This window comes from Mobula birostris, chromosome 4 (assembly GCF_030028105.1).
Source record: "Mobula birostris isolate sMobBir1 chromosome 4, sMobBir1.hap1, whole genome shotgun sequence".
NCBI classification, from domain to species: domain Eukaryota; kingdom Metazoa; phylum Chordata; class Chondrichthyes; order Myliobatiformes; family Myliobatidae; genus Mobula; species Mobula birostris.
This window is the reverse complement of record NC_092373.1, coordinates 165384923-165412747: the sequence shown is the minus strand read 5'-3', so window position 1 is coordinate 165412747 and position 27825 is coordinate 165384923. Positions and strand designations below refer to the sequence as shown.

The 27825-nt window shown below is 43.0% G+C and overlaps 1 protein-coding gene across 3 annotated transcripts in view; it reads left to right on the top strand.

Annotated features, from left to right (window-relative positions):
* gstcd (glutathione S-transferase, C-terminal domain containing) overlaps positions 1–27825 on the top strand; it is a 238736-nt gene that overhangs the window by 29163 nt on the left and 181748 nt on the right. For all 3 annotated transcript variants that reach the window (XM_072256401.1, XM_072256400.1, XM_072256402.1), the window contains one exon: positions 7129–7222. In XM_072256401.1, coding sequence (XP_072112502.1) covers positions 7129–7222 — 94 coding nt within the window. The remainder of the gene's footprint in view (positions 1–7128; positions 7223–27825) is intronic.

Sequence of the window (27825 nt, the reverse complement as noted above, 5' to 3'; positions counted from 1 at the left end):
ACACCTCACACTTGTCTGCGTTAAGCTCCATCTGCCATTACGGAACCTTAACAGTGGTATTACAGTGGTATGAGAGAGGAGTTGGTCAAAGTAAATTGGAAGATGATGGCAGGGATGACAGTAGAGCAGCAATGGCATGAGTTTCTGAGAAAAATGAGAAAGGTGCAGGATAGATATATTCCAGAAACAAAGAAATACTCAAGTGGTAAAATAATACAACATGGCTGACAAGGGGAGTCAAAGCAAATGTAAAAGCAAAAGGGAGGATACAACAAAGCAAAAATTAGTGGGAAGATAGAGGATTGGGAAGCTTTTAAAAACTTACAGATAGTAACTAAAAGAGTCATTAGGAGGGAAAAGATGAAATATGAAAGCAAGCTAGCAAGCAGTATCAAAGTGGATAGTAAAAGCTTTTTCAGGTATGTAAATAATAAAAGAGATATGAGAATGGATATAGGACTGCTAGAAAAAGAGGCCGGAGAAACAATAACAGAGGACAAGGAGATGGCAGATGAACGAAATGAGTATTTTGCATCAGTCTTCACTCTGGAAGACACTAGCAGTGTTCCAGATGTTGAAGGGCATGAGGGAAGAGAAGTGAGTGCAGTTACTATTACAAGGGAGAAGGTGTTCAAAAAGTTGAAAGACCTATGGGTACGTAAGTCTCTCGGGTCAGATGAACTGCACCCTAGGGTTCTGAAAGAGATCGCAATAGAGATTATGCAGGCATTAGTAATGGACTTTCAAAAATCATTGACTCTGGCATGGTGCCAGAGGACTGGAACATTGCAAATGTCACTCCACTCTTTAAGAAAGGAGGAAGGCAGCAGAAAGGAAATTGTAGACCAGTTAGCCTGGCCTCGGTGGTTGGGAAGATGTTGGGGTCAATTGTTAAGAATGAAGTTATGGAGTACTTGGTGATACAGGACAAGATAGGACAAAGTCAACATGGTTTCCTTAACGGAAAATCTTGCCTGATGAACCTGTTGGAATTCTTTGAGGAGATTACAAGTAAGATACATAAAGGGGATGCAGTGGATATTGTATATTTTGGCTTTCAGAAGGTCTTTAACAAGGTGCCACATATGAGGCTGCTTACCAAGTTAAGAGCCCATGGTATTAGGGTCTGATTAGGAACAGTCAACATGGATTTGTACGTAGAAGGTCATGGTTTGACAAATCTTACTGAATGTTTTGAAGTGGTTACTATTCAATCGTTAGGTATTAATATTGAAGTAGTAAAATGGATTCAACAGTGGCTGGATGGGAGGTGCCAGAGAGTAGTGGTGGTTAACTGTTTGTCAGGTTGGAGGCCGGTGACTAGTGGTGTGTTTCAGTGTACTGGGTCCGAAGTTGTTTGTCATATACATTAATGATCTGGATGATGGGGTGGTAAATTGGATTAGTAAGTATGCAGATGATACTAAGATAGGTGGAGTTGTGGATAATGAAGTAGGTTTTCAAAACTTGCAGAGAGATTTAGGCCAGTTAGAAGAGTGGGCTGAAAGATGGCAGATGGAGTTTAATGCTGATAGGACTAATCAAAATAGGACATACATGGTAAATGGTAGGGCATTGAGGAATGCAGTAGAACAGAGGGATCTAGGAATAAAGGTGCATAGTTCCCTGAAGGTGGAATCTCATGTGGATAGGGTGGTGAAGAAAGCTTTCAGTATGCTGGCCTTTATAAATCAGAACATTGAGTATAGGAGTTGGGATGTAATGTTAAATTTGTACAAGGCATTGATGAGGCCAAATTTGGAGTATTGTGTACAGTTCTCGTCACCGAATTATAGGAAAGATGTCAACAAAATAGAGAGAGTACAGAGGAGATTTACTAGAATGTTACCTGGGTTTCAGCACCTAAGTTACAGAGAAAGGTTGAACAAGTTAGGTCTTTGTTCTTTGGAGCGTAGAAGGTTGAGGGGGAACTTGATAGAAGTATTTAAAATTATGAGGGGGAGAGATAGAGTTGACATGGATGGACTTTTTCCATTGAGAATAGGGGAGACTCAAACAAGAGGACATGAGTTGAGGGTTAAGGGTCAAAAGTTTAGGGGTAACACGAGGGGGAACTTCTTTACTCAGAGAGTGGTAGCTGTGTGGAATGAGCTTCCAGTAGAAGTGGTAGAGGCAGGTTCGATTTGGTCATTTAAGAAAAAAATTGGATAGGTATATGGACAGGAAAGGAATGGAGGGTTATGTGCTGAGTGCAGGTAGATGGGACTAGGTGAGAGTAAGTGTTCGGCATGGACTAGAAGGGCCGAGATGGCCTGTTTCTGTGCTGTAATTGTATTGTTATATGGTTTATTATTGGGAAGTTACTAGCATGGTTAGACCATTTGCTGTTTGGTAGGAGGCAGTGAGTGGGAATAAAAGGATCCTTTTCTGGTTGGCTGCCAATGACTAGTGGTGTTCTGCAGGGGTCGGTGTTGGCACCACTTCTTTTTAATGCTGTATATCAATGATATTGGTGATAGAATAAATGGCTTTGTTGCCAAGTTGGCAGATGATATGAAGATTGGTGGAGGCGCAATAGTGTTGAGTAAACGGGTAGGCTGCAGAAGGACTTAGATTAGGTGAATGGGCAAGAAAGTGGCAAATGAAATACAATGTTGGAAAGTGCATTGTCATATACTTTGGTAGAAGAAATAAATATGCAGACTATTTACTAAATGGGGAGAAAATCCAAAAATCTGAGATGCAAAGGAACTTGGGAGTCCTTGTGCAGAACAACCTAAAAGTTTACTTAGATTAGATTTAGATTAGGTTAGATTGGACTTTATTGTCATTGTGCTGAGTACAGATACAAAGCCAATGAAATACAGTTAGCATCTGACCAGAAATGCAAAGAATAGTGTTATTTACAAAGTAACTGTGAATAAAAAGTGCTACAGCACACAAATATAGAGTACTGAGACAGTGCAATATGGGTGTAATACTGCTTAGCGCTGTGATGTGAGGTTCAGCAGGGTCACAGCCTCAGGGAAGAAGCTCTTCCTGTGCCTGCTGGTGCGGGAGAGGAGGCTGCAGTAGCACCTACCGGATGGGAGGAGAGTAAAAAGTCCATGGTTAGGGTGAGATGCATCCTTGATAATGCTTTTTGCCCTGCCCAGGCAGCGTTTATGGTAGATATTCTCAATGGTGGGCAATTGGGTGCCGATAATCCACTGGGCAGTTTTCACCACATGCTGCACTGCTTTGTGGTCTGATACGGGACAATTGCCATACCACACTGAGATGCTGTTGGTGAGTATGCTCTCAATGGTACAGCGGTAAAAGTCCGTCACTATCCTGGGACGGAGGCGAGCTTTCTTGATGCTCCGCAGGAAATAAAGGTGCTGTTGCGCCTTTTTGATCAGGATGGAGGAGTTCAGGGACCAGGTGAGATCCTCGGAAATGTGGACACCAAGGAATTTGAAGCTTGATACATGCTCCACTACAGCTCTGTTGATGTAGATGGGGACGTGAGTGTGGCTCCTAGCATGCCTGAAGTCCACAATGACCTCCTTGGTCTTCTGGGTGTAAGGGGCCAGGTTGTTGTCGGTACACCATGTGGCCAGGTGCTGGACCTTGTCCCTGTAGGCTGTCTCATCATCCCCTCTGATCAGGCCAACCACGGTGGTGTCGTCTGCGAACTTGACTATGGAGTTTGAGCCATGTACAGGAATGGAGTAATAGGTGAAAAGGGAGTACAGAAGAGGGCTCAGCACACAGCCTTGAGGCACGCCGGTGTTCAGGGTGAGAGTGGAGGAGGAGAGGTTGTCTAACTTAACTGATAGGAGTCTCTGTAGGAAGAGGTGCAGTCGACGTTTCAGGCCGAGACCCTTCGTCAGGACTAACTGAAGGAAGAGTGAGTAAGGGATTTGAAAGGGGGAGGGGGAGATCCAAAATGATAGGAGAAGACAGGAGGGGGAGGGATAGAGCCAAGAGCTGGACAGGTGATAGGCAAAAGGGGATACGAGAGGATCATGGGACAAGAGGTCTGGGAAGAAAGACGGGGGGGGGGGACCCAGAGGATGGGCAAGAGGTATATTCAGAGGGACAGAGGGAGAAAAAGGAGAGTGAGAGAAAGAATGTGTGCATAAAAATAAGTAACAGATGGGGTACGAGGGGGAGGTGGGGCCTTAGCGGAAGTTAGAGAAGTCGATGTTCATGCCATCAGGTTGGAGGCTACCCAGACGGAATATAAGGTGTTGTTCCTCCAACCTGAGTGTGGCTTCATCTTTACAGTAGAGGAGGCCGTGGATAGACATGTCAGAATGGGAATGGGATGTGGAATTAAAATGTGTGGCCACTGGGAGATCCTGCTTTCTCTGGCAGACAGAGCGTAGATGTTCAGCAAAGCGGTCTCCCAGTCTGCGTCGGGTCTCGCCAATATATAAAAGGCCACATCAGGAGCACCGGACGCAGTATATCACCCCAGTCGACTCACAGGTGAAGTGTTGCCTCACCTGGAAGGACTGTTTGGGGCCCTGAATGGTGGTAAGGGAGGAAGTGTAAGGGCATGTGTAGCACTTGTTCCGCTTACACGGATAAGTGCCAGGAGGGAGATCAGTGGGGAGGGATAGGGGGGACGAATGGACAAGGGAGTTGTGTAGGGAGCGATCCCTGCGGAATGCAGAGGGGGGGGGAGGGAAAGATGTGCTTAGTGGTCGGATCCCGTTGGAGGTGGCGGAAGTTACGGAGAATGTTGGACCCGGAGGCTGGTGAGGTGGTAGGTGAGGACCAGGGGAACCCTATTCCTAGTGGGGTGGCGGGAGGATGGAGTGAGAGCAGATGTACGTGAAATGGGGGAGATGCGTTTAAGAGCAGAGTTGATAGTGGAGGAAGGGAAGCCCCTTTCTTTAAAAAAGGAAGACAGCTCCCTCGTCCTCCATCCTCTGGGTTCCCCCCCCCCCCCCGTCCTTCTTCCCGGACCTCCTGTCCCATGATCCTCTCGTATCCCCTTTTGCCTATCACCTGTCCAGCTCTTGGCTCTATCCCTCCCCTTCCTGTCTTCTCCTATCATTTTGGATCTCCCCCTCCCCCTCCAACTTTCAAATCCCTTACTCACTCTTCCTTCAGTTAGTCCTGACGAAGGGTCTCAGCCTGAAACGTCGACTGCACCTCTTCCTACAGATGCTGCTTGGCCTGCTGTGTTCACCAGCAACTTTGATGTGTGTTGCTTGAATTTCCAGCATCTGCAGAATTCCTGTTGTTTGCTGATAGGAGTCTGTGAGTCAGAAAGTCCAAGGTCTAATTGCAGAGAGATGAGCTGATACCAAGCTGGCGAAGTTTGGCGATTAGCCTGGAGGGGATCAGAGTATTGAATGCCAAACTAAAGTCAATGAACAGCATTCTGACGTAAGAGTTGGGGCAGTCCAGGTGGGTCAGGGCAGAGTGAAGTGCCGTGGAGGTGGCGTCCTCTGTTGACCTGTTGGTGTGATAGGCAAATTGATGGGGGTCACGGCTCGTGGGCAGGCAGGATTTCAGATGTGATAGAACCAGTCTGTCAAAGCACTTCGCAATGATGGAGGTGAGTGCAACTGGACGGAAGTCATTCAGGCCCGTGGCAGTGGAATGCTTCGACACTGGCATGATGATGGCGATCTTGAAGCTTGTAGGGACAACTGCCTGGACCAGGGACAGATTAAAAATGTCCGTGAAGACCCCGGCCAACTGCCCTGCACAGACTCTGGGCACACGGCCAGGTATTCCATTCGGACCAGCTGCCTTCTGTACAGTCACCCTGCTGAGGGTGGCGCAAACATCGGAGGTGGAAAGTGAAATAGGCAGTTCACCAGGTGGGAGATCCGCTTTGAGGGTGACCTCCCTGTTCTCTTGGTCAAAGCGAGCGTGGAAGTAATTAAGCTCATCGGGGAGGGAAGCAGAGCTGGAAGGGGGCACAGTACTAGGTGGTTTGAAGTCTGTAATGACCTGTATGCCGTGCCACATGCGCAGGGGGTCTGAGGAGTTGAAATGCTCCTCGATTCTCTGTTTGTATATGTGTTTATCCTGAGAGATTCCCCTCCTCAGGTTGGCCCTGGCTGAGCTGGAAGCCTCCCGGTCTCCAGACCTGAAGGCTGAATCTCTGGCCTTGAGCAGGAGGTGAACTTCTCTGTTCGTCCATGCTTTCTGATTGGGGAAAACTTTTATTTGTTTTGGTGATTTCACTCTATCTACACACTTGTTGATATGCTCAAGGACAGAGTTGGTATATAAATCAATGTTAATCTGAGAGTCTGTGTACTTACAGGTAGAGTCGGTGCAATGCAATGTTAGCATTTATTTCAAGAGGTCTAGAATACAAGAACAGGGGTGTGATGCTGAGTATTGTGAACAGTTTTGGGTTCCTCATCTAAGAAAAGATGTGCTGGCATTGGAGAGGGTTCAGAGGAGGGTTTACAAGGATGATTCTGGGAATGAAAGGGTTATCATATGAGAAACGTTTGTTAGCTTTGGGTCTGTACTCACTGGAGTTTAGAATGATGAGGGGTATTTCATTGAAACCTTTCAAATGTTGAAAGGCTTAAACATGGTAGATGTAGAAAGAATGTTTCCCACGGCGGGGGAGTCTAGGACAAGAGGGCATGGCCTCAGGAGAGAGGGGTGCCCATTTGACAGAGATGTGGAAAAATTTCTTTAGCCAGAGGGTGGTGAATGTGGAATTTATTACCACAGGCAGCTGTGGAGACCAGGTTGTTGGCTCTATTTAAGGTAGAGCTTGATAGGCTTTTGACTGGAGACGGCATCAAAGGTTACAGGGAAAAGACCGGGGAGTGGGGCTGAGGAGGGGGAGAAAAAAAAGAATCAGCCATGATTGAATGGCGGAGCAGACTTGATGGGCCAAATGGCTTAATTCTGCTCCTAATTCTTATAGTCTTATGGTCTTAACTTGATTCAACTCCTATGGTTATTTCACCGTTGAGAAAATTAGCATATTTTCAGCTGCAGATTTTAGGATGTAGTAGTGCCACGGTACTGTTCTCTGTTGCCTTTTTCTTTGCACAATCCAAATGTAATTTTCTCCGCTTCAGTTATTTCCCAACTTTCAATTAAAAGGTCCAGCTCTCTTTGCAATATGGTACAATTGAGGAATGACATTTATTTAAAAAAAACTAATAAATATCTCCTTTCTAACTATAGGAGAATGGAATTTCAGCAAGATTCTCCCCTCACCCTTTTCCCTTGTTGAGTCAGAATTGGAGCAGCTTTCCCTTATCTGCTCATCCCATAGAAGGTAAGATCAGACTTTGTGCTTTTCTTTCCATTTCAGTATTGTTAGAATAATCTGGCTCTGACTAGCTGCCCTGGTCACTTTTGCATATTCTATCATTTCTTTAACTGTTGCTGGTCTTATCAGAGAATTGGAACTTCTCCATAATCTTCCGAGAGTTGTTATTAAATAAATATGCAAAACCTTGCTGATTTTAGAAAGTCTTCTGAATTTTGGAAGCATCTTCAGATGATGTGAATTCTCAGCTTTTTTTGTATAAATTTTGCAAGAATTTGGATTTGCTTTTGAATTGCATTGTGTCCCTAGAGAAACTTATGAAGGTGAATGGCTGAGTTTTATCTTGTTATTAGCCTTCTGACATTTTCTTTCCCAAGCAACGGTGGACAGCTTACAGTTGCGGTCATGGTCTGTAAATTGGCCTTGACTGCTATTAACAGTGACTGATATTATCAGATTTTCTCTGTAAAAATTGCTACCAGTTAAATTTTATTGAGGGTAAGTTTCCAATATTTTCGTCATTTTTTGTGAAAAATGAGAATTCTTTTGAGTTTCACTTGTGAATGATTTAATTGAATTCCTGCTTAAGTATTAATAAGATTCAACTGCTAGCCTGCTAATGACCTGCGGTCACCAATATTAGCCAGCAGCTAAAGTGGCAGTAGTGGCAAACATGCTGTGGATGAAGAAAATACTGTTTACAGTCATTTTAAACCACCTGCACTGCACAGATCCGGGTCATTAAAATCTACCCAAGGATATTAATTTATGATGCAGAGTTCACTTAGCCTGAAATGCCACTTTTTTTTATCTGATGAAACGTTAAATTGTTTGCTTGTGCTGCATGTTTGGAGATATCCCTGATTTATAATTCATTGGCTGTGCATAGTTCAGCCAGCTGTAGACCCTGAGGAATGATATGGTGGTGTTTTGACCTGTTGACCTCCATAGATATTTTATTACTACATTTGAATTCCACCTTGAAGCATTTACGTTATGTGCTTGGGCACCAGGTACCCGCCATACTTGCTGCAGGCTCTGATACTATCTGAAGATAACAAAATAAAATCTCCTTCCTACCTCAAATGTTATCTATCTAATTCTCTCTACTTCCATGCAGTGTGTAGTTAGTGGTTGTGTGTGGGGAGAGATTGTGGACCTAGGGTCAGTTCCTGTACTTTTTAATGATAAGTTAGTTTAGTAGCAAAATGATAGTCATCAACGAGAGAGATAGCTGATGGATTCAAGAATGCAGCTGACACACAACCTTTTCAGTTTCTTTACACTTACCATAACTTAAAATATGTTGAGTGGTATGAATGCAGGTAGAATGTTAGCATAATCAGAATGAAGAGCATGTAACTAAAGTAGAATATTCAGCTAAATGTAATTTGAAAAGAACCTTACACCCTCTTCTGTGCCCAACTACTTACATCTAACTAACCTAGGTGAAAGATTAGAGCTGTTCAATGAAAATGTATTAGATCAGTGTTTCCTAACCCCTTTTTTAGCCCAGGTCTAGGGTCATGTATCATTCTAAGTATAATTCTTGTGTGTGAACATAATAAGTGACTATTGTTCTGCATATGCAGCATTGAGTTATTTCAACTCATCTTATTAACTCAAGAGCTCACCCTTTGTAATTGACAGCAATAATATCTAAAAAATTCTGATACTACCCCTTTGAAAACATGTTTTAGAATCAATTGGGCAGTGTTTTATTCCTCATAGAGTAAGATAACTGTCCCACATAGGCATTATAGGTTCTCAAAATGAAGCTTGTAGACTGTCTTAGCGCCCCCCCCCAAAGCACTTTCATACTTGCCAACACCCCCCCCAAAGCATCTTCATACTTGCCAACACCCCCAAAGCACTTTCATACTTGCCAACACCCCCCTAAGGCACCTTCATACTTGCCAACACCCCCATAAAGCACCTTCATACTTGCCAACACCCCCCTAAAGCACCTTCATATTTGCCAATGCCTCCCTTAGGCACAATATGCTTCCCGGTGCCCCCATAGTGTAAAATCATTTCTACCAAACAGGAGAAAAATGATTCTGCTTTAAATTTTTATTTATCTTTAAACCTAGCCTACACACACCGTGTGTGCTGTACAGTAGCTTTGACATCAATGTAATCCTTGAACTTGATGGTTTTTTTTGCAAGAGTTGAAATATCTGGTTCGAGTTGTGACAGCAAAAGCCTGAAGTCCAAGCGGTTTCTGTTTTTTCTGAGTATGTGATTCACTACACTGAAGCCTCTTTCAACAAGGTAGGGGGATGGAAATGTGATGGAGAATAGTTTGGCTTTTCAACAAAGACTAGGAAACATTGTATGACAGTGTAGCCACATACCACAAAAACTGACAGTTTTGGAAAGCATTTTTGCTTCATCATCATTCTGAATTTCGATAATTTCTTCTTGCAAGCTCTCTTCCTGTCTTCCACTTTGCAAAGAAATGGGTTAATTATGCAGTTTGGAATTTCCAGATTGTTCAAATCCTTGAATCGATTCTGGAAATCCTCCTTCAGTGACTGCAGTACTCTAGCAAATCACTGTCTGTGAAAGAGAGTGCCGTACTTTCTATGCAGGGAAACTGCGAGAACATTCTTTGTCAATCTACATTTTGTCATACAGATCGGCTAGGTATTCCACATCTCCACATAGAAGTTTAATCTTGTTTCCCAAGTTCTTGTCGACTTTGAGCAAAAATTCAGCGTGTCAAAAAGATCAAAGAAACGTTTTAAGCAGCAGCTTTTTGATGGCCAATGCACTTCAGTGTGAAGAAGCAAGTGTTCAAACACTTCATCATTATCTTGGCATAACTGTTGAAACATTCAGCTATTTAACGGATGAGCTTTAGCTTTGGTGATGGCAGATGTTACAAAAGTCTGGGTTTAAAAAAAAAGTCATTGGCTAAGGCAGAATGGATTGCAAATAGACTTGGGATCACTTTTTTCACAAATGCCACTAAACCAGCTTGGCGACCTGTCATATATGGTGCTCCATCTGTTGCACAAGAAATCATGTTCCAAATTGGAATTCTTTTATCCTCAATATACATTTTGAGCTCATTGTAGATTGATTCTCCATTAATATTTGTTTTTTACTTTTTACTAAAAAGAGAATCTCTTCATAAACTTTTCCATTTTTGATAAGCCATACATATGCCATTAGCAATGCCTTGTTGTCTTGCACAGTTGACTCATCCAGTTATATCCCAAGTTCTGTTTTTTGTAGCTCTGTGCATAGTTGGTACTCAATGTATTCACTCATTTCTTCAACAATGAGTTACAGAGTTATTACTCAGAGGAATTGATTTTAACATAGTGGTATCCATTTTGAGAACAGTGGTGAGCACTTCTGATACAGTAGGCATTATTAATCTTTCACCAATTGTATGAGATTTTCTACACTTTGTTATCATTTTGGAAATGTTATAAGAAGCAGTGAATCTACTCTCAATGTAAATTTAGCTTTCTTGGCAAATGACTCTAGTGTGCAACACTTTTCAAATGCTTCTTTTATCTTCTGGAACTGAGTAATACCATAAGTAGCTTTTTCAGGGTGTCTTTTACAGAAGTGTTCCTGCAATCTTAATGGCTTCATTAGACAGTACAGTATTACAAATAAGACACATGAGGCGTCGCTGATTGATGGGAACAGAATAAAACTATGCTCCAGGTATATAACATTGTATTGATGCACTTTCTGTAGTTCTGTTTCTTAGCAGGATTAGAATTCAAGGCCTCCCTGCCTTCAGACTCATTGAGATTGTGCTGTACGTATTTATCCATCATTAATGGGACTAAATTAAAATAAAAAACTAACACAAACTGGGATGTTGATGATGGCAGCGAGTTGACACAATTGTTCAGGTCTTGTGCCTCAAGTCAGGGTGCCACTTACTGTCCCCCCTCAAGAATCTTGAATGCCCCTCCCCCGATGACTTCTGTCTCCCCTAACTTCTCCTTGGGACATATAACCACCCCTTTGGGGGATGGTACCGGCCCCATTGGGTATCACTGTAATAGATTGATATTGTATGCTTAGGAATCTGTTTATGTCACTATGTTTGAGGTACAGTAAAACCAAGCATTATTAAGTGCAGTAATCTGGTGATTTGGTTTACATGTACACTCTCTTCACCAGCACCTTATGTCTGTTGAATGTGCCAACTACAAGATGTTGTTCAGAAGGAAACATAAGTAGACAAGTAAGCCATATTGCCCAACAAACTTACACAACAAAGCTTCAGTGATACTTCCTAAATCCCCAAACTGTTGCATGAGAGCAGCAGGTGCATGAGAATGCTACCCCCAGCAGGTTTCCCTCTTCACAAGGAACTATAATCACTGTTCTATTTGTCATGAATCAAAATCTTGGAACCTCCTGCCTAGGCATTTGTAATTCATCCCCACCTTCTGGTTCAAGGTTCATTTAGAAACAAAGTATGTATCTATAGTAGTTCTGAGATTTGTTTTCTCCAGATAGCCAAAAAACAAAGAAAAACCTTGGAAATCCTTCAGAGAAATACCTAACACACCCCTGCTGCACAAAAAAGAACAGCAACCCGATCATCAACCTCCAAACCCCCTCCCCTTGCACAAAATGTAACAAGAACATCAATCTCAAACCCTGCTTTTCCCACACACAAAAACTCGCAGAGTGCAACAAGAATATCAACCCCCAAACCCTTACCCCTCACACAACTAAACAGAAAGGAAAGGGCAAAAACCAGAATTTAGAAACCGTAAGTCCGAAAAGGTACACAGTCCATGAATACAATAGTCCAATTCATAAGCACAGAACCACTGTAACATCCTCCAACATCATCAAAAGACAGAGGCATTGCTTGAATGCAGAAGCCTACAATAGGCCGTTCGCTGACTCCTTCTCCGGCAGCAGAGGAATCCCATCAGTGATCAAAAAGCGGGCAGTTGGCACTGAACTCTTGCTTGCCTTCCACATATACCTTGATGCTTTAATCGGCAATTAATGGACATTTTAATTGGCGAAATGGAACTGAACATAGGCTCAGGTCCCATCTCGAAGTTTCTTTGCCCTGAGGCCATTTGAGGATACATTCGCTTCTCAGAGTCTTCCCGGAGATCGCTAAGCTGTAAATCACAGGTTCTGGCAGTTCCAGAAACACATTGAAGATGAAAAACAGACGTAAAAGAAGTAAATTAAGCAGTTTCATAGACCATCTGGACAAGGGAACGTCGTACGCTGGCGCCGTCTTGAACAAAAACTAGCATGATTAGTAAATGTTTTGTGCACAAGTTTTAATGGAATGTGAAAGAAACCAAGCTGATGCAAGTTTGAATTTCACCAGGAATTGGAAGAACTTGAATTAATTTTATTTTAAAGTCCTTGAAATTGAAGACCGATATGAATAATGCTCATGAAGCTGTTGTATTATCTTAAAATCCATATTGTACACAAATGTCCTTTTAAGAAAATAATTTGCTAGTTCTGTCTGCTTAATTTTGATTTACCTTGTTTGATCTCTGGAGTAAACTGTTCGGTTGTATGGAATGACTGTAAGTGATAGAGAACAAATATCGGTCTTAATGCCCATCAGAGATGCCCAAATAGAAAGTAATTTTTTAAAACGATAATATCACAAAAAAGAATGGTGATTGTTTTCAAAAGGCACATATCTTGTCATTCTGTGATAATGGATGTCATTAGAAATACTGAACTTTCAATATATTCAGGGAGCCCATGATAAACTACCTACTTCCTGGCTCTGATAAATCCAAGGTGCTGTAATTAACTTGTTAAAGCTTCTGCACCATTGCATAAATATTTAGCTATATTAAAAATAAATGGCATGAGAGAGTCAGTCTAGCAGGCAGAGCAGAAAAGGGCATGATAAGACAAATAGGAATGCAAAGCTAATTTGCATATTTTTTTAATTTAAGAAGTTTTAATAATAAGCCAAGTGATTTAAGAGTGTTGATCAGCACATTTGAGTATGATACTATCACTGTTACAGAGGTATTGTTGAAAGAAATGTAGGACTGGCAACTCCTGAAAATGGAAGCTTTCGGCTTGCGAAAACGGATGTTAAATAGGATATGGCACTGCAATATTGACTAAGGAGTCCTTAATGTGGCTCCAAATGGCAAAGCTTAGAAACAAAAATATACCATAGATTTCCTAAGAGGGAGGTAGAGGAGATTAAAGCATAGGTTTATATTAGTTATATTACCCTATGCTTTGCCTATATATTTCTCCTCTATTTTATATTAATGTAGTTATATTATACTGTGTGTCTGTGTGAGGCAACACTTAACCTCAACTCTTTTGGGGTCATCTATTGTGTCCAATCCCCCTGATGTGTCCTCTCTACATTGTTGTAGATCCATTATAAGTTGAGGAACTGCTTTGTTGAACACCTCTGCTCCATCCACCAAAAGCAGGACACCTGGTGGCTAAATATTTTAGTTCGGATTCCCATTACTGTTCCGACATGTCATTCTATGGCCTTTTCTGGTGCCAGAATGAGGCCACTCTCAGGGTGGAGGAGTAGCACTTTATATTCTGTCTGGGTAGCCTCCAAGCTGGTGGCATGATTATCGATTTCTCCTTTTGGTTAAAAACATGTCCCTCCCTCACCTGTCTATATTCTCCCCCTGGGTCCTGTCCTCCTTCTCTTTCTCCTACAGTCCACTCTCCTCTCATATCAGATTCCTTTCTCTCTAGCTATTTACCTTTCCTACCCACCTGGCTTCACCTATCACTTTCTAGCTAAACTCCTTCCCCTCCCCCCCACCTTTTTATTATAGCGCCTTCTCCCTTCCTTTCCAGTCCTAAAGAAGGGTCTTGGCTTGAAACGTCGACTGTTTATTCATCTCCATAGATGCTGCCTGACCTGCTGAGTGCCTCCAGCATTTTGTGTGTGTTGCTTTCGATTTCCAGCATCTGTAGAGTTTCTCGGGCTTATATTAATCTTCAAATTATATTGGTTAGGAGATCTCAAATTGCCTCATTTGAACTGGGATTACTGTATTTCTTCAGCGGTTTGATCGGGGCATGACTGTGCAAGTGCATGGACATCAGTTAGTGAGAACAGCAAGAAGAATTTAAAAGCAAGAAGAATTTAAAAGCGAGAAGGGTTTAAAGGGAGATGGTTATTTCTTCAGTGGTTTGATCAGGGCATGACTGCGCAAGCACGTGGTTGTCAGCCAGTGAGAACAGCGAGAAGAGTTTAAAATGAGAGCTATATAGAGCGGGTGATGGAGTAGAGGGAGACAGAGTAGGAAGGCTTTGGCTCAATGGGGCTTCAGCGATAAGAGGTCGAGGTGAGGTAGATTGCCTGAGTAGAATACAGACAGGAAGAATGTGTGTGAGGACAGTTTTCTGTGCTCGGTATCAGATGTGGGAGGTCTGGGAGACTCCCAGCCTCCTGGACAGCTACATCTTCGCCAGGTGCGTTGAGCTGCAGCTCCTTACGGACCATGTTAGGGTACTGGAGGTGCAGCTTGATGACCTTCATCTGGTCGGGGAGAGGAGTTATAGGCAGGTAGTCACACTGGGGCCTGGGGAGACAGATAAGTGGGTAACAGTCAGGAGACGGAAGGACAGGAGTCAGAGGCTAGAGAGCACCCCTGTAGCTGTACCCCTTGACAATAAGGACTCCTGCTTGAGTATTGTTGGGGGGGACGGCCTACCTGGGGGAAGCAACAGTGGCTGTGCTTCTGGCACAGAGTCTGGCCCTGTGGCTCAGAAGGGTAGGGAAAGGAAGAGGATGACAGCAGTGATAGGGGACTCTATAGTTAGGGGGTCAGACAGGCGATTCTGTGGACACAGGAAAGAAGCACAAATGGTAGCTTGCCTCCCAGGTGCCAGGGTCTGGGATGTTTCTAATCACGTCCAAGATATCCTGAAGTGGGAAGAACAGCCAGAGGTCATGGTACATATTGGTACCAACAACATAGGCAGGAAAAGGGAGGAGATCCTGAAAGCAAACTACGGGGAGTTAGGTAGGAAGTTGAGAAGCAGGACCACAAAGGTAGTCATCTCGGGATTACTGCCTGTGCCACGTGACAGTGAGTATAGGAATAGAGTGAGGTGGAGGATAAATGCGTGGCTGAAGGATTGGAGCAGGGGCCAGGAATTCAGATTTCTGGATCATTGGGACCTCTTTTGGGGCAGGAGTGACCTGTGCAAAAAGGACGGGTTGCACTTGAATATATCCTGGCGGGGAGGTTTGCTAAAGCTATTGGGGAGAGTTTAAATGAGGGTTGCTGGGGGTTGGGAACCAAACTGAAGAGATGGAGGAAGAGGTGGTTAACTCACAAATTGAGAAAGCTTGGAGACAGTGCGAGAGGGAGGTTAGGTAGGTGATCGAGAAGGGATGCACTCAGACCGATGGTCTGAGATGTATCTATTTTAATGCAAGGAGCATTATGAACAAAAACGGATGAGCTTAGAGTGTGGATCAGTATTTGGAGCTATGATGTTGTGGCCATTACAGGGACTTGGATGGCTCAGGGGTTACTTCGAGTGCCAGGCTTTAGATGTTTCAGAAAGGACAGGGAGGGAGTCAAAAGAGGTGGGGGCGTGGCATTGTTGATCAGAGATAGTGTCACGGCTGCAGAAAAGGAGGAAGTCATGGAAGGGTTGTCTATGAACCTGTGGATGGAAGTTAGGAATAAGAAGGGGTCAAAAATTCTACTGGGTGTTTTTTATAGACCACCCAATAGTAACAGGGACATCGAGGAGCAGATAGGGAGACAGATTCTGGAAAGGTGTAATAATAGCAGGGTTGTTGTGGTGGGAGATTTTAATTTACCAAATATCGATTGGCATGTCCCTAGAGCAAAGGGTTTAGATTTGGTGGAGTTTGTTAGGTGTGTTCAAGAAGGTTTCTTGACACAATATGTAGATAAGCCTACAAGAGGAGGTACTTGATCTGGTATTGGGAAATTAACCTGGTCAGGTGTCAGATCTCTCAGTGGGAGAGCATTTTGGAGATAGTGATCACAATTCTATCTCCTTTACCATAGCACTGGAGAGGGATAGGAACAGACAAATTAGGAAAGTGTTTAATTGGAGTAAGGGGAAATATGAGGCTATGAGGCAGAAACTTGGAAGCATAAATTGGAAACAGAAGTTCTCAGGGAGATGTATGGAAAAAATGTGGCAAATGTTCAGGGGATATTTGCATGGAGTTCTGCATAGGTACATTCCAATGAGACGGAAAGGATGGTAGGATACAGGAACCGTGGTGTACAAAAGCTGTTAAAAATCTCGTCAAGAAGTGAAGAAGAGCTTACGAAAGGTTCAAAAAGCTAGGTAATGATAGAGAGCTAGAAAATTATAAGGCTAGCAGGAAGGAGCTCAAGAAAGAAATTAGGAGAGTCAGAAGGGGCCATGAGAAGGCCTTGGCGGACAGGATTAAGGAAAACCCCAAGGCATTCTACAAGTATGTTAAGAGCAAAAGGATAAGACGTGAGAGAATAGGACCTATCAAGTGTGACAGTGGAAAAGTGTGTATGGAACCAGAGGAAATAGCAGAGGTACTTAATGAATACTTCGCTTCCGTATTCACTGCGGAAAATGATCTTGGGATTGCAGGGATGACTTACAGTGGACTGAAAAGCTTGAGCATGTAGATATTAAGAAAGAGGACGTGCTGGAGCTTTTGGAAAGCATCAAGTTGGATAAGTCACTGGGACTGGATGAGATGTACCCCAGGCTACTGTGGGAGGCGAGGGAGAAGTTTGCTGAGCCTTTGGTGATGATCTTTGCATCATCAATGGGGCCGGGAGAGGTTCCAGAGAATTGAAGGGTTGTGGATGTTGTTCCATTATTCAAGAAAGGGAGTAGAGGTAGCCCAGGAAATTATAGACCAGTGAGTCTTACTTCAGTGGTTGGTAAATTGATGGAGAGGCAGGATTTATGAACATTTGGATAGGTATAATATGATTAGGAATAGTCAGCATGGCTTTGTGAAAGGCAGGTCGTGGCTTACGAGCCTGATTGAATTTTTTGAGGACGTGACTAAACACATTGATGATGGTAGAACAGTAGATGTAGTGTACAGTGGCATGCAAAAGTTTGGGTACTCCTGGTCAAAATTTCTGTCACTGTGAATAGCTGAGCGAGTAAAAGATGAACTGATTTCCAAAAGGCATAAAGTTAAAGATGACACATTTCTTTAATATTTTAAGCAAGAAAACTTTTTTATTTCTGTCTTTTACAGTTTCAAAATAACAAAAAAGGAAAAGAGCCCAAAGCAAAGGTTTGGGCATCCTGCATGGCAGTACTTAGTAACACCCCCTTTAGCAAGTATCATAACTCGTAAACGCTTTTTGCAGCCAGCTAAGAGTTTTTCAATTCTTGTTTGGGGGATTTTCACCCAGTCATCCTTGCAAAAAGCTTCTAGTTCTGTGAGATTCTTGGGTTGTCTTGCATGCACTGCTCTTTTGAGGTCTATCCACAGATTTTCGATGATGTTTAGGTCAGGGGACTGTGAGGGCCGTGGTAAAACCTTCAGTTTGCGTCTCTTGAGGTAGTCCATTGTGGATTTTGAGGTGTGTTTAGGTTCATTATCCTGTTGAAGATGTCATCCTCTTTTCATCTTTGGCTTTTTTACAGATGGTGTGATGTTTGCTTCCATTTGCTGATATTTAATTGAATTCATTCTTCCCTCTGCCAATAAATGTTCCCTGTGCCACTGGCTGCAACACAAGCCCAAAGCATGATCGATCCACCCCCGTGCTTAACAGTTGGAGAGGGGTTCTTTTCATGAAATTCTGCACCCTTTTTTCTCCAAACATACCTTTGCACATTGCAGCCAAAAAGTTCTATTTTAACTTCATCAGTCCACAGGACTTGTTTCCAAAATGCATCAGGCTTGTTTAGATGTTCCTTTGAACCTTTTGAATAGAACTTTTTGGCTGTGATTCATAGGTAAGTCAATTTTGCTGGAGCCATTGCTGCATTTGTACATTTTTTGCCACAGACTATGCACAATGGAGTAGGACAACTTGGATCATTAGTCCATGTAAAACCCATTGATAAGTAGCTTTCATTGTAAAGTCGGACTTTTTTTGTGTCCGTTGTTGCATAATGAGAATGGCATGATAAATAACTAAATGAGAAAACCACAAAAAGTACGAAAACTTCACAATACAATTCAGTTCTAACCTACACAATCCACCTTTTGCAATAATTACATCGACAGCAAAGCAGCAGGCCAGCAGCAAAGTGGCAATGTGGTAAACAATCCTTTAGAATGAAAATTTCCCTCCAATTTTCTCCTACACTGGTTGAGTCTGTTTGTTCCACTTGGTGGCGTATAAGGGGAAGTTGGGAGGTAATTCGTGAGGGAGAGGCTGACGTCACAGCCCAAGTTGGGCGAGTGCATTCAATGCTCAGATAACGCACTTCACAGCCCTCATCAACCTACCGTCCTCCCCTCCGTGCAATCCAGTGCTCTTCATCAACATATCGTTTTACCCCTCCGTGCAATACAGCACTCATCAATTATCAGCCTACCATCCTTCGTGCAAAACAGAGCTCACCAATTATCAGTCTACTGTCCTCTCCTCCGTGCAATACAGTACTCACCAATTATCACCCTACCGTCTTCCCCTATCTCATGTCAAAACTGAGAATGGACTCATGCAAATAAACATGGTCTACTGCGCACTACCATACTAGGATAAGAGACATCGAACAAGATTGCTAACGGGGATGCTTGGTCACTGCCCAGCACTGGTTAGCATTGCTAGCATCCCGGAATGCGCAAAGTTCAAAAAACAAATTTTTTTATTCATGGTCTCTCATGGAACCCCTAGCAACCTCTCATGGAACCCTAGGGTTCTGGGGATCCCTAGTTGAGAAACCCTGCTCTGGGGAATGAAATGGGTTGGAGTGTCCATTGAAACTTAGAACTCTGTTTCAAGGTAGTTCAAGAAAAAGATAAGGACAGTCTGGAACTTAACCTCCTGAATTGGTTGAAGGCTGATGCCAATACCTTAAGATGGAATACAAGTGCTTGGCTGATTTGATATGCCAACTGTTCTTTTCTTCCCCTTTATTGAGAAGCCTGAGAATTCACTAGGAACCATTAAGAGCTTTACCATTTTGCACCAAATGCAATATTTAATTTATTTTCTCTTCATTTTTTTCCAACAATTTCCTCTTGCCTTTTCCTCCAAATCAAACTAATTACAATTATATATTTTCTGTAGTATATGATTGGCCTCTGCTGGGCTAATTGGAGAAGACATACTTTTTCGAATCTGTTGGGTTTTGCAGTGTCTTCAAGTATGCTCATAGAGTCATCGAACACCACAGCACAGAAACAGGCCCTTTGGCTCATTTAGTCCATGCTGAGCTATTTACCTACTTAATCCCAATAACCTGCACCTGGACCATAGCCCTCCATATCCCTCCCATCCAAATTTCTTTTAGTTGTTGAAATCAAACCCGTATCCACCATTTTCGCAGACAGCTCATTCCACTTCCTCGCCACTCTGAGTGAAGAACTTCCTTCTCATGTTTCCCTTAAACCAGGAGTCGGCAACCTTTTTGCCTCTGTGGGCCAGATCGCGTATTAATGACTGGACGGTGGGCTAGATAAATGCCATAAAAAACTTGAAATATGGGAAATATTCATTTAAATACATCTAGTTATGTTTTGCCTCAAATTAATGAATAACACAAGCTAGAAAATCATTTGTGCTTCAGGTTGCCTACCCCTGCCTTAAACGTTTCACCATTCACCCTTAACCCATGACCTCTTGTTCCAGTCTGACCCAATCTTTGGAAAAAGCTTGCTTGCATTTAATGTATCTACACTCCTCATAATTTTATACACCTCCATCAAATCCCTCCTCGTTCCTCTTTGCTGTATGGAATGAAGTACTAATTTATTCAACCTTTCCCTGTAACTCAGGTCCTCAAATACTGGAAACATCCTTGCAAATTTTCTCTGCACTCCTTCAATTTTATTTACATCTTTCCTGTAACCAAAACTGCACACAATACTCCAAATTAGGCCTCACCAACATCTTATACAACTTCAGCATAGCTTCACAACTCCTGTACTCAGTACATTGATTTATGAAGGTCAATGTGCCAAAAGCTTCCATAATGACCCTTACTGCTTGTGGTGCCACTTTCGAGGAATGATAAATCTGTATTCCCAGATCCTTCTGTTTTACCACACTCCTCAGTGCAGTAATTCTCATGGTGTAAATCCTACCCTAGTTTGTCCACCTAAACTGCAACACCTCACACTTGCCTGCAATTAAATTCCATCTGTCATTTTTCAGCCCTTTTTCACAGCTGGTCCAGACCACTTCAAGCTTTGATAGTGTTCCTCACTGTCCACGACAGTCCTAATCTTGGTGTCATTCAGAAATTTGCACCAGTGGTAGCTTTATTACTTCAAATAAGTAATCACTTTTTGTATATATTCCATATTAACACCAGTACAGCAGAAAAAGTTACCCCACCCTCCAAAAGGTAAAAAACCTCAGCTGGAGAGATTTCTGGAATTTTATCAATGTCATAATATTTTCCATATTGTTGTATCAAATCAAAACAATTTTAAGCTTTTGTCATAGTATATAGATTTACAGTACAATAATTCAAATGTGGGGTTCCACACAGCCATAACTTAGGCACCATTTGGTTGTAAAATGAAAATATTTAGTCAAAGACTGCTTTCCATACTTTCATAACCTATTAATAATCATAATTTTCCAAGTCTTCCACGTGTTCTACATCTTTTTTTTTAGATTATGAGAACACTCAGTCCTCTTTTATTATCATTTAGAAATGCATACATGCATTAAGAAATGATACAATGTTGCTCCAGAGTGATACCACAGAAAAACAGGACAAACCAAAAACTAACACTGACAGAACCACATAATTATAACATATAGTTACAGCAGTGCAAAACAGTACCATAATTTGATGAAGAACAGACCATGGGCATGGTAAAAAAAAAAAAAGTCTCAAAGTCCCGAGTGGATCGATTTCCGAGTCCCCGGTAGCAGGCGGCAAAAGGGAGAAGCTCCCTGCCATAAACCTCCAAGGCACCGACAACTGCCAGTGCCTTGGAAGCAGTCGACCACAACCGACACCGAGTCTGTCCATCCGAAAACTTCGAGCCTCCGACCAGCCCCTCCGATACAGCCTCCTGAGTGCCATCCTCTGCTGAGCACCTTCGACCTAGCCCCAGCTGCCGAAACAAGCAAAGCCGAGGATTCGGGGCCTTCTGTTCCGGAGATTCCGGTTACCACTCAGTAGCAGCAGCAGCAAAGCGGGCATTTCAGAAGTTTCTCCAGATGCTCTTCCGTACTCTCACGTCTGTCTCCATCAAATCAGAATTGTACACGGTACCCTACTTGACAGATTACAGATATCATTCACCAGAGAGGCTGCGCGCACTGTGTCACGTCGCCATCTTCTCCTCCTCCCTCTTCATCTGAACTTTCCACACTCTCTGAGAGGGATGCCTGGTTCTCACAGTCTGCCACACTACGCATGGCAGTACACCTGAGGCCATTTGCAACACACATACATCTTGGGAGTGAACATTTTTTAAGATAGTTACAGGCCAGTAGATCCAGGACGGCATCGGGTGCTGGCTGGCCTTCCATCCAGTGCACCACCAACTGTTCACCTTCCTCTTCTCTTTCCATCTTCCATCCTGTGCCAACAGGGCTTGGCACTTGTGGGTCCTTCTCCAAACATCTTCTCCATATACCAGCCTGATAGTTGGCTCGCTGTGCATGTTTTGTTAAGTAGTCCTTGCATGGTGGGCGTTGATGACTTTCAATTTCACCTTTTTTGGCACAGAAAAGGTGATACCTGAGCTCATTGACCTTGGTGGTCGATGCTTTTGGGACATACAGGAGACATGTAAATGCCTCCAGTTTGTCCATCAGTTCTGGGGAGAGGTCTCATTCCTGACCCAACTCTAAGAATCTGTCCTGAGTTTCCCTATTGCTTGTCAGAAGTTTTAGGGCACTTGTCTTCCCTTTGCCTGCAAAAGTGCTTACAGCGTCACATCCTGTATATGCATGCAACCTGATGAGAGTCCTACAAACCTCTATGTCAACAGTGGCAGCAACCTTCCTGATGTCTACAAGCCTAGTGCCACACTTCTGGAACAATGGGGCCTCAATCTTGTCACAAAATGCCAAAGACATAGAACATAGAATAGTACAGCACAGTACAGGCCCTTTAACCCACAATGTTGTGCTGACCCTCAAAACCTGCCTCCCATATAAGCCCCCACCTTAAATTCCTCCATATAACTGTCTTGTAGTCTCTTAAACTTCACTAGTGTATCTGCCTCCACCACTGACTCGGGCAGTGCATTCCACGCACCACACACTCTCTGAGTAAAAAAACCTTCCTCTAATATCCCCCTTGAACTTCCCACTCCTTACCTTAAAGCCATGTCCTCTTGTATTGAGCAGTGGTGCCCTGGGGAAGAGGCGCTGGCTATCCACTCTATCTATTCCTCTTATTATCTTGTACACCTCTATCATGTCTCCTCTCATCCTCCTTCTCTCCAAAGGAGCCCTAGCTTTATGTCTTCTGAGCAGATCTCTATAGACTGGTATCCCTCTCTTGTGGCATGGGCAGCATGGAGAAGTAGGCGGCCATCTGCTTCTTCTTGTTGACACTGAAGAGCTGACACCTCCTCACTGTCTTGAGATGTGATTCTGTAACATTTGTCATTCACAGTTGCATACAGAATCTTCTCCTGTAGCTTTGCTCTGTACGCTGCCTTCCTTCATTCATGGACTATGAAGCTAATGAGACTATTTTTGTTACTGACTTTGTACAGGAAGCTCCTCCACTGCCTCACCATCTGTGTGCCTGTGATACCTTGCAATTCATGACCAGTCTCTTCACCCCGTAGAGATCTTTCACTATTCTCGATAGAGTTCTCCTTGTATGTATCGAACACAACATTTATACTGCTGCTCTGACTGCCTTCCCTCAGAGCCATGCTCAGAATTGTTGTGGCAACATCTTTGAAAGTAACTTGATCACCTTTCACTCTTTGGACCAAGTTCATTCCATCAACCACTGTAGCAGAGTTTCCTGGGAGTTGCTCTTCTACTGTGACATTTTTCTGCAAGGTTGTGGCTAAAGTAGCTTTATTTGTCTTTCTCAGTGATCCTTCTGGTGTGGACAGGGCCCAGGGCTATTCTCCATATGTAGACTGTGCCCTTGTGCCATCACTATGATGCGTCCAAACAAAAGCCTGTCTGCTTTCAAGATGATCGCCCTCCTATTTGATTTCACTTCTTACACGTATCACTGAATGCTTTCAGCTTGTTGGTTTTCCTTGGGTCATGGAATTTCTTTGCTGGTGGCTCTTCCTCTAGTCTCTCATCTTTGAAGGTTGCATGGCATTGCTCACCAATCTCATATGCCTTCATCAGGTCGGAGGCAATGTCCTTGGGGACTGCCTTTGCTGTAGATATGCTAATGAGGTCCCGCTTCTCTGCAAATGGGTTGACCCATTCATGTACGAGGCTAACCACTGCTGAAACTGGTTCCTCATCTTTCTGGATTCTTGGCTGCTGTAGCTCCACATGACAAAGCTCTGATTTGCTGCCTTGCACCATCTCCCCTAACTGTCCCAGGAGTGCACTGCGGTGCTCAGCTGTTATGTAGTAACGCTTGATAGCTCCAGCATTCAGGTTGAACCGTGATGTGCCTCCAGGAGTCTCTGTGTCTTTGTTCACTGTGGCTTCAATAGCCTGGTCCACAGGGATCTGCCCAAAGGGGTTGTTACTTGACAGCTGCACTGAGAATTGGCCTGTCTTGAAGGCCTCATACACAGGAGGATTCTTCTCTGGGAGGTTCATCATCTGAGCAAAGTAATGGGACAGGTACCTGGCATAATTCATCTTATCATAGACAAAGCACCATGGGATCATGGTTCTTATAGCATGGAGGTGCAACTCCCAGCCCCTCACAGAAAGCTACCACCGCTGCAATGCTATCACATATTTTCTAGCACTAGGGGTGTATACCTTGTCAAAAATCACTATCAGAATTATTCCCCCCAGATGGTACCGGTGGCCCAAATTTGGGGTCCTGGCTCATGGACTATAAATATCACTGCTCATATAAAACTGCAAGTTCTGTTGAAACACTTTAAAATGTTGAATCCAGTTCCAAATTAAATCTGATTTACTTTTAAATGAAAATACACAATGTTAGGAAAACTCAGCAGGTTAGACTATATTTGTGAAGAGAATAGCAGAGTTTCATCAGTATATCTAGCATTTCTTATTTTGATTTCAGATTTCCAGCATCCTCAGTTCTTTGCTCTCTGTTAAATTTTAATTTGTTATAGGCTAGTAATAAAATTATTTGCAGTAAGCATTCTTGTGTTTTATGCCTGTATGCTCTGCAAATGAAAGTTACCCGTGAGTGGACTAACGTTATTAAGTTTTGCTGTCTAATTTGTTGCTGATCTTTGAAAGAGTCGCATATCTTAGGTGACCAATGAAAAGTTGATTGGGCGCTTTAGGATCAAGCATCATGGGTGAAAGATTTATATTTGTTTGGGGTTCCCACATTGTGTACCTATGGTAACTCTTATGTATAGTACTTAGTACACACATTGTACCACATGTTCAACAAAATAGGTGCCTTTTAAGGTAGATAAAGCAAATGGTATTTCACTATAATCTGAAATGATTTTAAAATTACACTTGTCATTTAAGTAAAAGCTAAATAAACTAGGTGTTCCATAATCCAAAAGTAATTACCTGTTCCCTTGTGCGTTTTGAAATAGTTTCTGCCTCCAGTACCAGAAATACATTGTATGTAACTGACTATATGTGGTAAACTTGTCAATTTCAATGTGTTTGACGTTAAACATAATTTAGGTCAAGAGAGATGGTAACCTTTCACTTTCTATGGATTATTGCTTTTTTAAAATCACATTTAATATATCATGTTTGATACAATGAATAATGTGTAATAGTTTGTTAAGCTCCATGTATGATTTTCTTAAAACTGACATTGCTTAACAGTGCAAACACGAGGAATTCTTCAGATGCTGGAAATTCAAGCAACACACATCAAAGTTGCTGGTGAACTCAGCAGGCCAGGCAGCATCTGTAGGAAGAGGTGCAGTCGACGTTTCAGGCCGAGACCCTTCGTCAGGACTAACTGAAAGAAGAGCTAGTAAGAGATTTGAAAGTGGGAGGAGGAGGGGGAGATCCAAAATGATAGGAGAAGACAGGAGGGGGAGGGATGGAGCCAAGAGCTGGACAGGTGATAGGCAAAAGGATATGAGAGGATCATGGGACAGGAGGCCTGGGGAGAAGGAAAAGGAGGAGGGGGGGAAATCCCAGAGGATGGGCAAGGGGTATAGTCAGAGGGAGAAAGAAGAGAGAGAAAGCATGTGTGTGTATATAAATAAATAACAGATGGGGTACGAGGGGGAGGTGGGGCATTAGCGGAAGTTGGAGAAGTCAATGTTCATGCCATCAGGTTGGAGGCTACCCAAACAGAATATAAGGTGTTGTTCCTCCAACCTGAGTGTGGCTTCATCTTTACAGTGGAGGAGACTGTGGATAGACATATCAGAATGGGAATGGGATGTGGAATTAAAATGTGTGGCCACTGGGAGATCTGGCTCTGCCCGCCAGAGAAAGCAGGATCTCTCAGTGGAAAGCTGTTCTGTTGTACCTATTGTATCAAAGGTAACACAACCATGCATGCACCTATCCCACTTTTATTTATTTCTTTGCACTTTATCACATCTTTCCTGCTTATGTTGAGGTAGCAGCAGCGAAAACAACAACTGCTTGTATTTACACAGCACATCATGTCCAAATCTGCTACCTCAAAGCATTATTAAAGAAAATTTAACAACTGATCATGAGATATTAAGGCAAATTTTGCCTGAAGGTTGGTCAAGGAAACAGGTATTAAGAAGCAACTCAAATGGGAAAAGAAGGGAACAATGGAAGGATATTTAGAAGGTTTTAGAAGGATGTTTAAGAGCTGAGGAGCTTCACAGCTGAAGCATGGCTGATGTGATGGTGATTGCGATCAGCGATAACTAGGAGTCCCGAACTGGAGTGAAAATAGCAACAAACACAAAGTGCTGGAGGAATTTAGCAGGTCAGGTATATGGTGAGGAATAAACAGTTGACATTTTGGGTTGAGACCCTTCATCAGGGCTGGAAGGCAAAGGTAAAAAGCCAGAATAAGAAGGTGGGGGAAGGGGAAGGAGTACAAGCTGGCAAGTGATAAGTGAAAGCAGGTGAGGGGGAAGGTAGATTGTGGGGGGGAATGAAGTGAGAAGCTTGGAGCTGATAGGTGGAAGAGGTAAAGGGCTAAAGAAGGAAGAAATTTGATAGGAGAGGACAGTGGGGTTATCAGAGAAATGGAAAGAGGAGGGCACCAGAGGGAGGTATTGAGCAGGTGAAAAAAGAAGGGGTAAGAGTGTAGCAAGAGTGGAGAATGGAAAAAGAGAGAGGAGAGGGGAGAGAAAGGTAGAAAAATTGATGTTTATGCCGTCAGGTTGGAGGCTACCCAGATGAAATATGAGGTTATGCTCCTCCAACCTGAGAATGGCCTCATAATGACAGTAGAGGAGGCCATCAATTGACATGTTGGAATGAGAATGGGAAGTCGACCACCAGAAACGCCTGCCTTTTGTGGAGGGCAAAATGAAGGTGCTCGATGTAGCAGTCCCCCAATCTATGTTGGGTCTCACCGATTTAGAGGAACTACGCAAGTGAGGTGTCACTTCACTTGGTAGGACTGTTTGGGGCCTGATTGATGGTGAGGGGGGAAGTGTAGGGGTAGGTGTAGCACTTGTCTCATATGCAGGGGTAATCACTAGGAGGGAGGAGAGATCACTGGGAAGGGACGTGGACAAGGGAGTTGTGTAGAGAGTGATCCCTGTGGGGGGGGGGTGAAAGGAAAGATATATTTAGTGGTGGGATCCCATTGAAAATGGCAGGTGATATGGAGAACAATATGCTGGATGTGGAGACTAGTGGAGTGAATAGATCCCAGAACATTTTGAGGCTGGAGACGGCAGAGAAAGGGATGTGGCTGGGATAGTGGAAAGGGAGGAGTGCAGGTGGGTAAGCTAATTGCAGTTACTTTGAAAACAAGGAAGACAATTTTAATTGTGGCATTGTTTCACTGGGACTAACATAACTCTGGAAGCTCATAGGGGAAATAGATTCTATATATAATTCAGGCATTACGAGATTGTCAAGTTATCTGATAGTGCTTTTATCGGGCTATGAATTTATAAGATTTCTAACATTATTATCACCCTTCCCTTCATTAATTACACAGAAAAATTGTTAAGGTTATACTTTATATTTCAAGTGAGCTGCTGGAGCATATTTTCCAGGTAACACACTTGAGTACCATCACTTCAAACATTAACCAACTGATAAATAGCAAGTTGGAGAATGCAGAGAAAACTCCACTTGTGGAATGCATACACCCATACGCTGCTATCTGGGGCCAGGGTAATCTAAAATGTAGTGTCTGGCTTAAGGTTTACATCTGTTTCATTTTAAGTCTTAACATCTGTTTCACAAGATTTATACCCT